Source organism: Strix uralensis, chromosome 35, assembly GCF_047716275.1.
Source record: "Strix uralensis isolate ZFMK-TIS-50842 chromosome 35, bStrUra1, whole genome shotgun sequence".
Classification (NCBI taxonomy): domain Eukaryota; kingdom Metazoa; phylum Chordata; class Aves; order Strigiformes; family Strigidae; genus Strix; species Strix uralensis.
This window is the reverse complement of record NC_134006.1, coordinates 1,686,578-1,698,435: the sequence shown is the minus strand read 5'-3', so window position 1 is coordinate 1,698,435 and position 11,858 is coordinate 1,686,578. Positions and strand designations below refer to the sequence as shown.

The 11,858-nt window shown below is 64.5% G+C and overlaps 1 protein-coding gene across 1 annotated transcript; it reads right to left on the bottom strand.

The window, feature by feature from the left end:
• Positions 1–1,267: 1,267 nt before the first annotated feature.
• On the bottom strand, positions 1,268–11,852 carry RXRB (retinoid X receptor beta). Its single transcript, XM_074854258.1, is given in 11 exon segments — positions 1,268–2,028; positions 2,103–2,208; positions 2,313–2,404; positions 2,474–2,606; positions 3,781–3,910; positions 4,014–4,204; positions 4,295–4,474; positions 9,894–9,958; positions 9,960–10,048; positions 10,170–10,395; positions 11,732–11,852. Coding segments are annotated over 10 exon segments (1,278 nt in total). The 5' UTR covers positions 10,314–10,395; positions 11,732–11,852; the 3' UTR covers positions 1,268–1,880.
• Between the last annotated feature and the right edge of the window lie 6 nt (positions 11,853–11,858).

Below are 11,858 nucleotides of genomic sequence, written 5' to 3'. Positions count from 1 at the left end.
TCCCATCCCCACTGTCCCCACCCCGTGTCCTTGTCCCCATCCTGAACTCCTGTCCCCATCCCATGTCCCTGTCCCCATCCCATCCTACATCCCTGTCCCATCCCGTGTCCCTGTCCCCACTCCATGTCCCATTCCCACTGTCCCCTCCTACATCCTTGTCCCCATCCCTGTCCCCATCCTGAACCCCTGTCCCCATCCCGTGTCCCTGTCCCCATCCCATGTCCCTGTCCCCATCCCCTGTCCCCCACTCCATGTCCCATCCCCACTGTCCCCATCCTACATCCTTGTCCCCATCCCTGTCCCCCATCCCATGTCCCTGTCCCCATCCCCTGTCCCATCCCCACTGTCCCCATCCGTGTCCCTGTCTCCATCCTGAACCCCTGTCCCCATCCCGTGTCCCTGTCCCCATCCCATGTCCCTGTCCCCATCCCGTGTCCCACCCCATGTCCCATCCCCACTGTCCCCATCCTGTGTCCTTGTCCCCATCCCTGTCCCCATCCCGTGTCCCCACCCCATGTCCCATCCCCACTGTCCCCACCCCATGTCCCTGTCCCCACCGTCCCCATCCTGTGTCCCACTCCATGTCCCATCCCCGCTGTCCCCATCCCGTGTCCTTGTCCCCATCCCTGTCCCCATCGCAGCTGCCCCGCTGCCCCCCCCCCCCCCCCCCTTGTCCCCATCCCGTCTCCCCTCTCCTGGCCCCGTGTCCCCCATCCCTGTCCCCCAACCCACACTCTGGTCCCCTCCCCCCTCCCCTGCCCCCCCCCCCCCCCCCCCCCAGCACCCAGGGCCCGCCAGGGAGGCCAGGACAGGCAGGAGCAGGCAGAGAAGGGGGTGGGGGGGTCCCGGCAGGACGTGGCAGCGGGTGCCCCCCCCGTCCCCCCCCCCCTCTGCGGTCCAGCCCTGGCCCCCGGCCCAGGCGCAGACACTCGGCCCTTCACCGCCGGCACAGAGCCGGCACTGTCCTGCCCGCGCCTGGGGGGGGGCTGCGGGGATGGGGGGGGGGCCCCAAAGTCTGCCCCCACCCCCCCCCCCTCCCCACAAACCCCCCCCCACCCCCCCCCAGCCGCTATTTCGGGAGCTGAAGCTTTTGACCCAAAAATAAGTGCGGTGGGTGGAGGGAGAAGTGGGGGGGGGGGTAGAAAGGACCCCCCGCGGTTTTGGGGTATGGGGGGGGGTCTGTGTGCTTGGGGGGGGTCCCTGTGGTGGTGGGGGGGTCCCTGTGGTGGGGGGGGGTCCCCCTAAACAAGCCCCCGCAGCCGCCGGGTGACTGAGAAGCAGCAACTTTAATCACTGAAAATCCAAAGCGACCAGATTTTAGGGAGGGGGGGGGGGGGGGTGAAACGCCGAAGCAGAATAAAACCACGGGGTGAGGGGGGGGGGGTTGGGGGGGGGCTGTAGGACCTACAATAAAAACAAAGTGTCCCCCCCCCCCTTCAGCGGTCCCAGGGGGGGCTGGGGATCATCCCCCCCCCCCCCCCCCCAACACCCCCAGCCCTGGGTACCTGCTGCATATTTGGGGGGGGGGGGGTGGGTTCAAAGTGCTATCGGGTGCCTGAGTGGTGGGGGGGGGGGGGGGCGGAAAAAGGGACACCCCCCCCCCCTTCTCTCCCCGGGACACGCTGTTATGGGGGTGTCAGGGGGCGCCCCCCCCTAAAAAAAAAAAAATAATAATAAAATAATAAACAACCCCCCCCGGGGGGAGCCGCCCCGGCACGATGGGCACCGGCACCCCGGGACGGGATTATTGTACAAGGGGACAACAAAAAAAAAGAAAGGGGGGGGGGGGTGTTAAAAAAAAACCCCCCAATCCCCTCCCTGGGGGGGGGGGGGCGGTGTCCTGTTGCCCCCCCCTCCCGTTATTTTGGGAGGGGGGGGGCTCAGGAGAGCTGGTGGGGGGCTTCGAGCATCTCCATGAGGAAAGTATCGATGGGGGTGTCCCCGATGAGCTTGAAGAAGAAAAGATGCTCCAGGCATTTGAGGCCGATGGAGCGGAGGGCGGGGAGGCGGAGGAGCAGCTTGGCGAATCTGGGGGGGGCGTATTTTAAGGGGGGGGGACCCCTAAAATAAGCCCCCCCCCCCTTTTATTTTAAGAGCTCTACCTGCCCTGTTGCTCCGGGTACTTCTGCTTGCAGTAGGACTCGAGCGACGCGTAGACTTTCTCCCGCAGCAGCTCCACCTCGCCGGGGTTGGAAAGCCCCTTGGCATCTTGAGGGGGGGGGGGGATAAAAAAAAAAAATGGGGTGCTGGGGGCCCCCCCCTTGCACCCCACAACCCCGCTCCCCCTCTTTTAACCCCCCGCGGGGCCGTACCCGGGTTGAAGAGGATGATGGCGCGGAGGCAGCCCAGCTCGGTTTTATCCATGCGCATGTCCCGCATTTTGGAGACCAGCTCGGTCAGCACCCTATGAAATGGGGGGGGGGGGTTAAATAGGGTTTTTGGGGCCCCCCCCCCCGCTACGGGAACCCCAAACCTGTCAAAAATGGCCCCCACGCCGGCGCTGTGGGCGCTGTTGCGGTGGACGTGGAGGCCGGTGGCCAGGAGGATCCCGTCCTTGACGGAGATGGAGCGGTGGGAGAAGGAGGCGATGAGCAGCTCGTTCCACCCTGGGGGGGGGCACAGAAATCCGGGGGGGTCAAAATCCACCCCCCCCCCCCCCCCCAAAATAACCCTGAGACCCCCCCAAATAACCCTCAGCGCCCCCCTAAAATTTTAAAGCATCCACCACGCTGTGGGGCTCAACCCCCCCCAACCTGCTCCTCAGCCCAACCCCAAACTCTCCCATTCGTTTTTTTTTTTTTTTTTTTGGGGGGGGGGTCCCCAAAATACACTCAGGGACCCCAAAATTTGTGTGTACCCCCCCACTTTTCCATCATAGGTTGTGCCCTTTCTGTGGGGTATGTGCCCCCCCCCCCCGCATGCTCAGTGTTGGGCAGGTGATTCCCCAGATGCCCCCTCCAGCCCCCCCAAACCACCCCCGCTGGGCAAATCCCCCCCTCCAGCCCCCCCAAACCCTCATCCAGCCCCCCAAAACCCCCCCTCTGCAGGGCAAACGCCCCCCCCAGCACCCCCCAAACCCCTCTCCAGCCCCCCCAAACCCCTCCATGAGGCAAATCCCCCCTCCAGGCCCCCCAAACCCCCCTCTGTGGGGCAAGTCCCCCCCCCCCAGCCCCTCCAACTCCCCCTCCAGCCCCCCCCAAACCCCCCTCCAGCCCCCCCAAACCCCTCCGTGGGACAAATCCCCCCTCCAGCCCCCCAAACCCCCCTCCAGCCCCCCAAAACTCCCCTCCATGAAGCAAATCCCCCTCTCCAGCCCCCCCCAACCCCCCTCCAGCCCCCCCAAACCCCTCCGTGGGACAAATCCCCCCTCCAGCCCCCCCAAACCCCCCTCCAGCCCCCCAAAACTCCCCTCCATGAAGCAAATCCCCCTCTCCAGCCCCCCCCAACCCCCCTCCGCACGGCAAATGCCCCCCCCAGCCCCCCCAAACCCCCCCTCCAGCCCCTCCATGAGGCAAATCCCCCTCTCCAGCCCCCCAAACCCCCCTCCAGCCCCCCAAAACTCCCCTCCATGAAGCAAATCCCCCTCTCCAGCCCCCCCCAACCCCCCTCCACACGACAAATGCCCCCCCCCAGCCCCTCCAAACCCCCTCCAGCCCCCCCAAACCCCCCTCCAGCCCCTCCAAAACTCCCCTCCATGAGGCAAATCCCCCTCTCCAGCCCCTCAAACCCCCCCCTCCATGGGGCAGAAGCCCAACCCCCCCGCCCCCTCCTCTTCCTCACCCGCCCGCAGCAGGATGACTTGGTCGTCGAGGGGTAACTCGGAGAAATGGGGGATCCTCTTGGCCCACTCCACCAGCGTGAAGAGCTGCTTGTCGGCGGCCTGGCAGATGTTGGTCACCGGGTCATTGGGCTGATGAGTAGGGTAACGGGGAAGGAGGGGGGGGGACACGTAAAAGGGTCAGCGAGGTGGCCCCGGAGCCCCCCCACCACCACCCCCCAAAAGAAATCACAACGCCCGCCCCCTTCCAAATGAACTCACCGAGCTGCCCCCGCTCCCCGGCGCCGTCGACGTTTTGGTCCGATTTTTGCTCGACGGCCAACTCGGCTTCTAAAATCTTCTCCACCGGCATCTCCTCGTTGGCGTTGGCGCCCAAGTCGCCGTCGCCTTCTTTCTCCTTCCCCCGTTGACGTTCTTCCTGCACGGCTACGGAGAAGAAACCACCGGGATGACGTTGAGGAAGGGGGGGGGGGGGCAGGGGGGGTGTAACACCGTTTTCGGGGCGTTCCCGGGTACCTTCGCGCTTCATGCCGGTGGCCAGGCACTTCTGGTAGCGGCAATACTGGCAACGGTTGCGTTGGCGTTTGTCCACCACGCAGTCCTTGTTGTCCCGGCACGTGTAGGTCAGGTCTTTGCGGATGGTGCGTTTGAAGAAGCCTTTGCAACCTTCGCAGCTGTACACCCCATAATGCTTCCCTGCGAGATGAGGGGAGGCGATGGGGTTCCCCTCCAATGGACCCCCCCCCCCCCCCCAAAATGGGTCAGGAGAGGGGGAAGGGTTGAGGAAAGGGGGGTTTTGGTCTTTGGGGGGTGTCTAGAGGAGGAATGAGGTGGGGTCTGGTTGGGGGATCTCAAGGCAGGGAGGGTCAAGGTGGCCTCAACCCCACCCCGAGGAGGACTGAGGTGGCCCCGTCCCCATATTCCACCCCAAGGAGGACTGAGGTGGCCCCATGCCCATATCCCACCCTGAGAAGAACTGAGGTGGCCCCAACACCATCCCAAAGAGGACTCAGGTGTCCCCATCCCCAACCCAAGGAGGATCGAGGTGGCCCCAACCCTGTGTCCCACCATGGGCAGGGGGCTGAGGTGGCCCCATGTGCCACCACAGGGAGGACTCAGGTGGCCCCATCCCCACCCCAAGGAGGACTGAGGTGGCCCCATGCCCATATCCCACCCTGAGAAGAACTGAGGTGGCCCCAACCCCATCCCAAAGAGGACTCAGGTGTCCCCATCCCCAACCCAAGGAGGATCGAGGTGGCCCCAACCCTGCATCCCACCATGGGGAGGGGGCTGAGGTGGCCCCATGTGCCACCACAGGGAGGACTCAGGTGGTCCCATCCCCACCCCAAGGAGGACTGAGGTGGCCCCATCCCCACCCCAAGGAGGACTGAGGTGGCCCCATGCCCATATCTCACCCTGAGAAGAACTGAGGTGGCCCCAACCCCATCCCAAAGAGAACTCAGGTGTCCCCATCCCCAACCCAAGGAGGACCGAGGTGGCCCCAACCCTGTGTCCCACCATGGGCAGGGGGCTGAGGTGGCCCCATGTGCCACCACAGGGAGGACTCAGGTGGTCCCATCCCCACCCCAAGGAGGACTGAGGTGGCCCCGTCCCCATATTCCACCCTGAGAAGGACCGAGGTGGCCCCAACCCCATCCCAAAGAGGACTCAGGTGTCCCCATCCCCAACCCAAGGAGGACTGAGGTGGCCCCATGCCCATATCTCACCCTGAGGAGGACCAAGGTGGCCCCAATCCTGTGTCCCACCATGGGCAGGGGGCTGAGGTGGCCCCATGTGCCACCACAGGGAGGACTCAGGTGGCCCCATCCCCACCCCGAGGAGGACTGAGGTGGCCCCGTCCCCATGTTCCACCCTGAGAAGGACCAAGGTGGCCCCAACCCCATCCCAAAGAGGACTCAGGTGTCCCCATCCCCAACCCAAGGAGGACCGAGGTGGCCCCAACCCTGCATCCCACCATGGGGAGGGGGCTGAGGTGGCCCCATGTGCCACCACAGGGAGGACTCAGGTGGCCCCATCCCCACCCCAAGGAGGACTGAGGTGGCCCCATCCCCACCCCAAGCTGAGGAGAACCGAGGTGGCGCCAACCCCATCCCAAAGAGGACTCAGGTGTCCCCATCCCCAACCCAAGGAGGACTGAGGTGGCCCCGTCCCCATGTTCCACCCTGAGAAGGACCGAGGTGGCCCCAACACCATCCCAAAGAGGACTCAGGTGTCCCCATCCCCAACCCAAGGAGGATCGAGGTGGCCCCAACCCTGTGTCCCACCATGGGCAGGGGGCTGAGGTGGTCCCATATCCCATGTGCCACTACAGGGAGGACTCAGGTGTCCCCATCCCCACCCCAAGGAGGACTGAGGTGGCCCCATGCCCATATCCCACCCTGAGGAGAACTGAGATGGCCCCAACCCCATCCCAAAGAGGACTCAGGTGTCCCCATCCCCAACCCAAGGAGGACGGAGGTGGCCCCATCCCCACCCCAAGGAGGACGGAGGTGGCCCCATGCCCATATCCCACCCTGAGAAGAACTGAGGTGGCCCCAACACCATCCCAAAGAGGACTCAGGTCTCCCCATCCCCAACCCAAGGAGGATCGAGGTGGCCCCAACCCTGCATCCCACCATGGGCAGGGGGCTGAGGTGGCCCCATGTGCCACCACAGGGAGGACTCAGGTGGCCCCATCCCCAACCCAAGGACGACTGAGGTGGCCACGTCCCCATATTCCACCCTGAGGAGAACCGAGGTGGCCCCAACCCCATCCCAAAGAGGACTCAGGTGGCCCCATCCCCACCCCAAGGAGGACGGAGGTGGCCCCATCCCCACCCCAAGGAGGACGGAGGTGGCCCCATGCCCATATCCCACCCTGAGAAGAACTGAGGTGGCCCCAACACCATCCCAAAGAGGACTCAGGTCTCCCCATCCCCAACCCAAGGAGGATCGAGGTGGCCCCAACCCTGCATCCCACCATGGGCAGGGGGCTGAGGTGGCCCCATGTGCCACCACAGGGAGGACTCAGGTGTCCCCATCCCCACCCCAAGGACGACTGAGGTGGCCACGTCCCCATATTCCACCCTGAGGAGGACCAAGGTGGCCCCAACCCCATCCCAAAGAGGACTCAGGTGTCCCCATCCCCACATCCCACCCTGAGAAGGACGACGGTGGCCCCAAACCTGGTGTCCCACCACAGGAGGGGGCTGAGGTGTCCCCGTGTCCCATATCCCACCCCAGGGAGGACTGAAGTGTCCCCAAGCCCATCCCAAAGATGACCAAGGTGTCCCCATCCCCACCCCAAAGAGAACTGAGATGGCCCCATCCCCGTATCCCACCCTGAGAAGGACCAAGGTGTCCCCAACCCCGTGTCCCACCATGGGAGGGGGCTGAGATGTCACCATCCCCCATATCCCACTTCTGGGAGGACCCAGGTGTCGTTGTCCCCTATGTCCCACCCCAGGGAGAACCCCAATGTCCCCATTCCCTATGTCCCACCCTTAGAAAGACCCAGGTGTCACCACAAGGACCCCAGGGAGGACCCAGGTGTCCTCGTGACCCACAGAGGATTCAATGTCCCCAAAGGGACCCTGCGGAGGACCCCAATGTCCCAGTGTCACACAGGGACCCCAAAGAAGACCCAGATGTCCCCACAGAGGACCCAGGTGTCCCTCCAAGGACCTTGCAGAAGATCCAAGTGTCCCAGCGCCCCATAGGGACCCCAGTGTCCCCAAAGGGACCTCACAGGCACCCAAACACCCCACTGTCACACAGAGACGCCATGGAAGACCCAGGTGTCCCCATGTCACAAAGGGACTCCGCAGAACACCAAGATGTCCCCACAGAGGACCGAGATGTCCCCACAGAGGACCCCGCAGAAGACTCAGGTGTCTCCATGTCACACAGGGACCCTACACCAACCCAAAATGTCCCCACAAGGACCCCACAAAGGACCCCTGTGTCCCAGTGTCACACAGAGACCCCACAGAGGACCCAAATGTCCCCACAGGGACCCCATGAAAGACTCAGGTGTCCCCACAAGGACTTTGCAGAAGACTCAAGTGTCCCAGTGCCCCGTAGGGACCCCAGTGTCCCCAAAGGGACCTCACAGGCACCCAAACACCCCAGTGTCACACAGAGACCCCCCAGAACACCAAAATGTCCCCACAGAGAACCCAGATGTCCCCACAGGGACCTCAGACAGGACCCAAACGTCTCCATGTCACACAGGGACCTTGCAGAACACCAAGACGTCCCCACAAAGACCACACAGAAGACCCAGATGTCCCCATAGGGACCTCACGGAGGACCAGGGCGTCTCCATGGCACACAGGGACCCCACAAAGACCAAAATGTCCCCACGGAGGACCCAGATGTCCCCGTCTCCCACAAGAACCCCAGAATGTCCCCATGAAAGACCCAAATGTCCCCCTATCACACAGGCACCCCAAAATGTCCTCATGGAGGACCTAGATGTCCCCACAGGGACCTCACAGAGGACCCAGACATCCCCATGTCACACAGGGACCCCAAAACATCCCCATGGAGGACCCAGATGTCCCCGTCTCACACAAGAACCCCAAAACATCCCCATGCAGGACCCAGATGTCCCCACAGGGACCTCACAGAGCACCCAGACGTCCCCATGTCACACAGGGACCCCACAAACACCAAAATGTCCCCACAGGGACCCCACGGAGGACCCAGATGTCCCCATGTCACACAGGAACCCCAAAACATCCCCATGGAGGACCCAGATGTCCCCATGTCACTCAGGAACCCCAAAACATCCCCATGGAGGACCCAGATATCCCCGTCTCACACAAGAACCCCAAAACATCCCCATGGAGGACCCAGATGTCCCCGTGTCACACAGGAACCCCAAAACATCCCCATGCAGGACCCAGATGTCCCCATGTCACTCAGGAACCCCAAAACATCCCCATGGAGGACCCAGATGTCCCCACAGGGACCTCACAGAGCACCCAGACGTCCCCATGTCACACAGGGACCCCACAAACACCAAAATGTCCCCACAGGGACCCCACGGAGGACCCAGATGTCCCCATGTCACACAGGAACCCCAAAACATCCCCATGGAGGACCCAGATGTCCCCATGTCACTCAGGAACCCCAAAACATCCCCATGGAGGACCCAGATGTCCCCGTGTCACACAGGAACCCCAAAACATCCCCATGCAGGACCCAGATGTCCCCGTGTCACACAGGAACCCCAAAACATCCCCATGGAGGACCCAGATGTCCCCACAGGGACCCCACAGAGCACCCAAATGTCCCCATGTCACATAGGGACCCCAAAATGTCCCCACGGAAGACCCGGATGTCCCCATGTCACACAGGAACCCAAAACATCCCCATGGAGGACCCAGGTGTCCCCATGTCACTCAGGAACCCCAAAACATCCCCATGGAGGACCCAGATGTCCCCATGTCACTCAGGAACCCCAAAACATCCCCATGGAGGACCCAGATGTCCCCGTGTCACACAGGAACCCAAAACATCCCCATGCAGGACCCAGATGTCCCCGTGTCACACAGGAACCCCAAAACATCCCCATGGAGGACCCAGATGTCCCCACAGGGACCCCACAGAGCACCCAAATGTCCCCATGTCACATAGGGACCCCAAAATGTCCCCACGGAAGACCCGGATGTCCCCATGTCACACAGGAACCCCAAAATATCCCCATGGAGGACCCAGATGTCCCCATGTCACTCAGGAACCCCAAAACATCCCCATGGAGGACCCAGATGTCCCCACAGAGACCTGCCAGAGCACCCAGACATCCCCATGTCCCTCAGGAACCCCAAAATATCCCCATGGAGGACCCAGATGTCCCCAGAGGGACCCACACAGGACCCAGACGTCCCCATGTCACACCGGAACCCCAAAACATCCCCATGGAGAACCCAGACATCCCCACAGGGACCTCCCAGAGCACCCAGACGTCCCCCACATCCCCCAGGGACCCCCCCAAAACCCAAACCAACCCCCCTGAGAACCCAAGTGTCCCCAGGGAGAACCTTCCAGAACACCCCAGTGTCCCCATTCCCCCCCCCCCCCACCCGCCCCCCCGAAGCCCGGCGGGTACCTGAGGAGCGATCCCCGCAGATGGCACAGAGCCGCTTGCCGGCCACGCCGGGGGCCGTGGGGGTGACAAGGGACACCCCGAATCCCCAGGGGGGGCTTCACGTCATCCGAGCTACTAACGGGGTGCAGCCCCGAGAGGTTGACCGTGGAGTTGATCTGTGAGAAACGGGGAGGCGGGCAGGGCCGGTGGGAGCCCCCCCTTTTCCCCTCACCCCCCCCCAAATATCTTTCCACCTCAAAATGGATCTTTTTGGGGTGCCCCCCCCCCCCCCCTTACCTGGGGGCTGCTAACGGGGCCGTAGGCGATGGCGGGGGTAGCGGGGAGCCCCGGGGAGCCCATGGAGGAGCTGATGACGGGGAAGGGGGACCCCAAACTGGCGACGGGGGAGTTGAGGGTCGAGGTCATGGCCGAACCGATCATGGAGGGGGGGTGCAGGGGGGGCCGACGGCTCCGGCGGGGGGGGGGGAGGCGCTCAGGGATGAGCTGTCGGGGCTCCGGCAGTCTGGGGGGGGGGGGGGGGGGGGGGGGGAGTGGGGTGAGGGACCCCCCCCCCCACACTCCATCAAGTCCCTCGCATGCACTGGGGGCAGCCTCAAAGGGATCCCCCCCCCCCCCCATGCTGCCCCCCCACTCCTTTGCATCTGCAGCCCCCAACATCAGGCCAACCCCCCCCAATCCCATGTCCCTCCCTTTGTGCCCGCAGCCCCCCCCCAAAACACATAAGCTGTCCCCACCCCCCCAACTTTGCACCTCAGGGACCCCCCCCCAAACTCCTTCACCTCTCCACAGTTCCCCCAACATCACCTCAGGGCCCCCCCAAACCCCTGGGCTCCCCCCATAATCCCCCTCTGCACCTGCAGCCCCCCCCAAACCCAGAAGCTGCCCCCCCCGCCTCGTTTTGCACCTGCAGCCCCCAACATCAACTCAGGGCCCCCCCCAAACCCCTGCCCCCCCTCCCCACAACACCCACTCTGCACCTGCAGCCCCCCCCCAACATCACCTCAGGACTCCCCCCCCAACCCATAAACACCCCCTACAACCCCCCTCTCCACCCCAGAGCCCCCCCAAACCCCTGCCCCCCTCCCCACAACCCCCCCTCTGCACCTGCAGCCCCCCAACATCACTTCAGGGTGCCCAAACCCCCGCTCCTCCCCCCCCAGCCCCCCCCCAAACCCCCTTCTGCACCTCAGGGCCCCCCCAAACCCAGAAGCTGCCCCCCCCCCAGCCTCGTTTTGCACCTGCAGCCCCCCAACATCACCTCAGGGCCCCCCCAAACCCTGGGCTTCCCCCTACAACCCCCCCTCTGCACCTGCAGCCCCCAACATCACCTCAGCGCCCCCACAAACCCAGAAGCTGCCCCCAGCTCATTTTGCACCTGCAGCCCCCCAACATCACCTCAGAGCCCCCCCAAACCCACAAGCACCCCCAAACCCCCACTCCTCCCCCCAGCCCCCCCCAAAAACCCCTTCTGCACTTCAGGGCCCCCCCAAACCCAGAAGCTGCCCAACATCATGTCACCGCCCCAAACCCCCTTTTCGCACCTCAGCACCCCCAAACCCCGCTCCTCCCCCCCCCAGCCCCCCCCAAACCCCCCTTCTGCACCTCAGGGCCCCCCCCCCCAGCCTCGCTTCGCACCTACAGCCCCCAACATGTCAGCCCCCCCCCCAACTCACAAGCGCCCCCCCCCAAACCCCCTTTTCGCCCCTCAGGGCCTCCCCAAACGCCTCCCCCGCACCCCCAGCCCCCCCTTTTGCACCCCCCCCCCCCCCCCAACCTCAGCCCCCCCCATTTCCATGACGACGCCCCCCCTCCCCGCTCCCCCCCCCGGCCCCGCTGACCGCGGTCGCTGTCGCCCATCCCGCGTGCCGGGGGGGCTCGGCCTCAGCCCCCCCCCCCCCCCCCGGGCTCGGCCTGCTCCGGGCGCCGCCGCCTGCGGTCCCACCGGCCCACAATGCACCGCGGCGC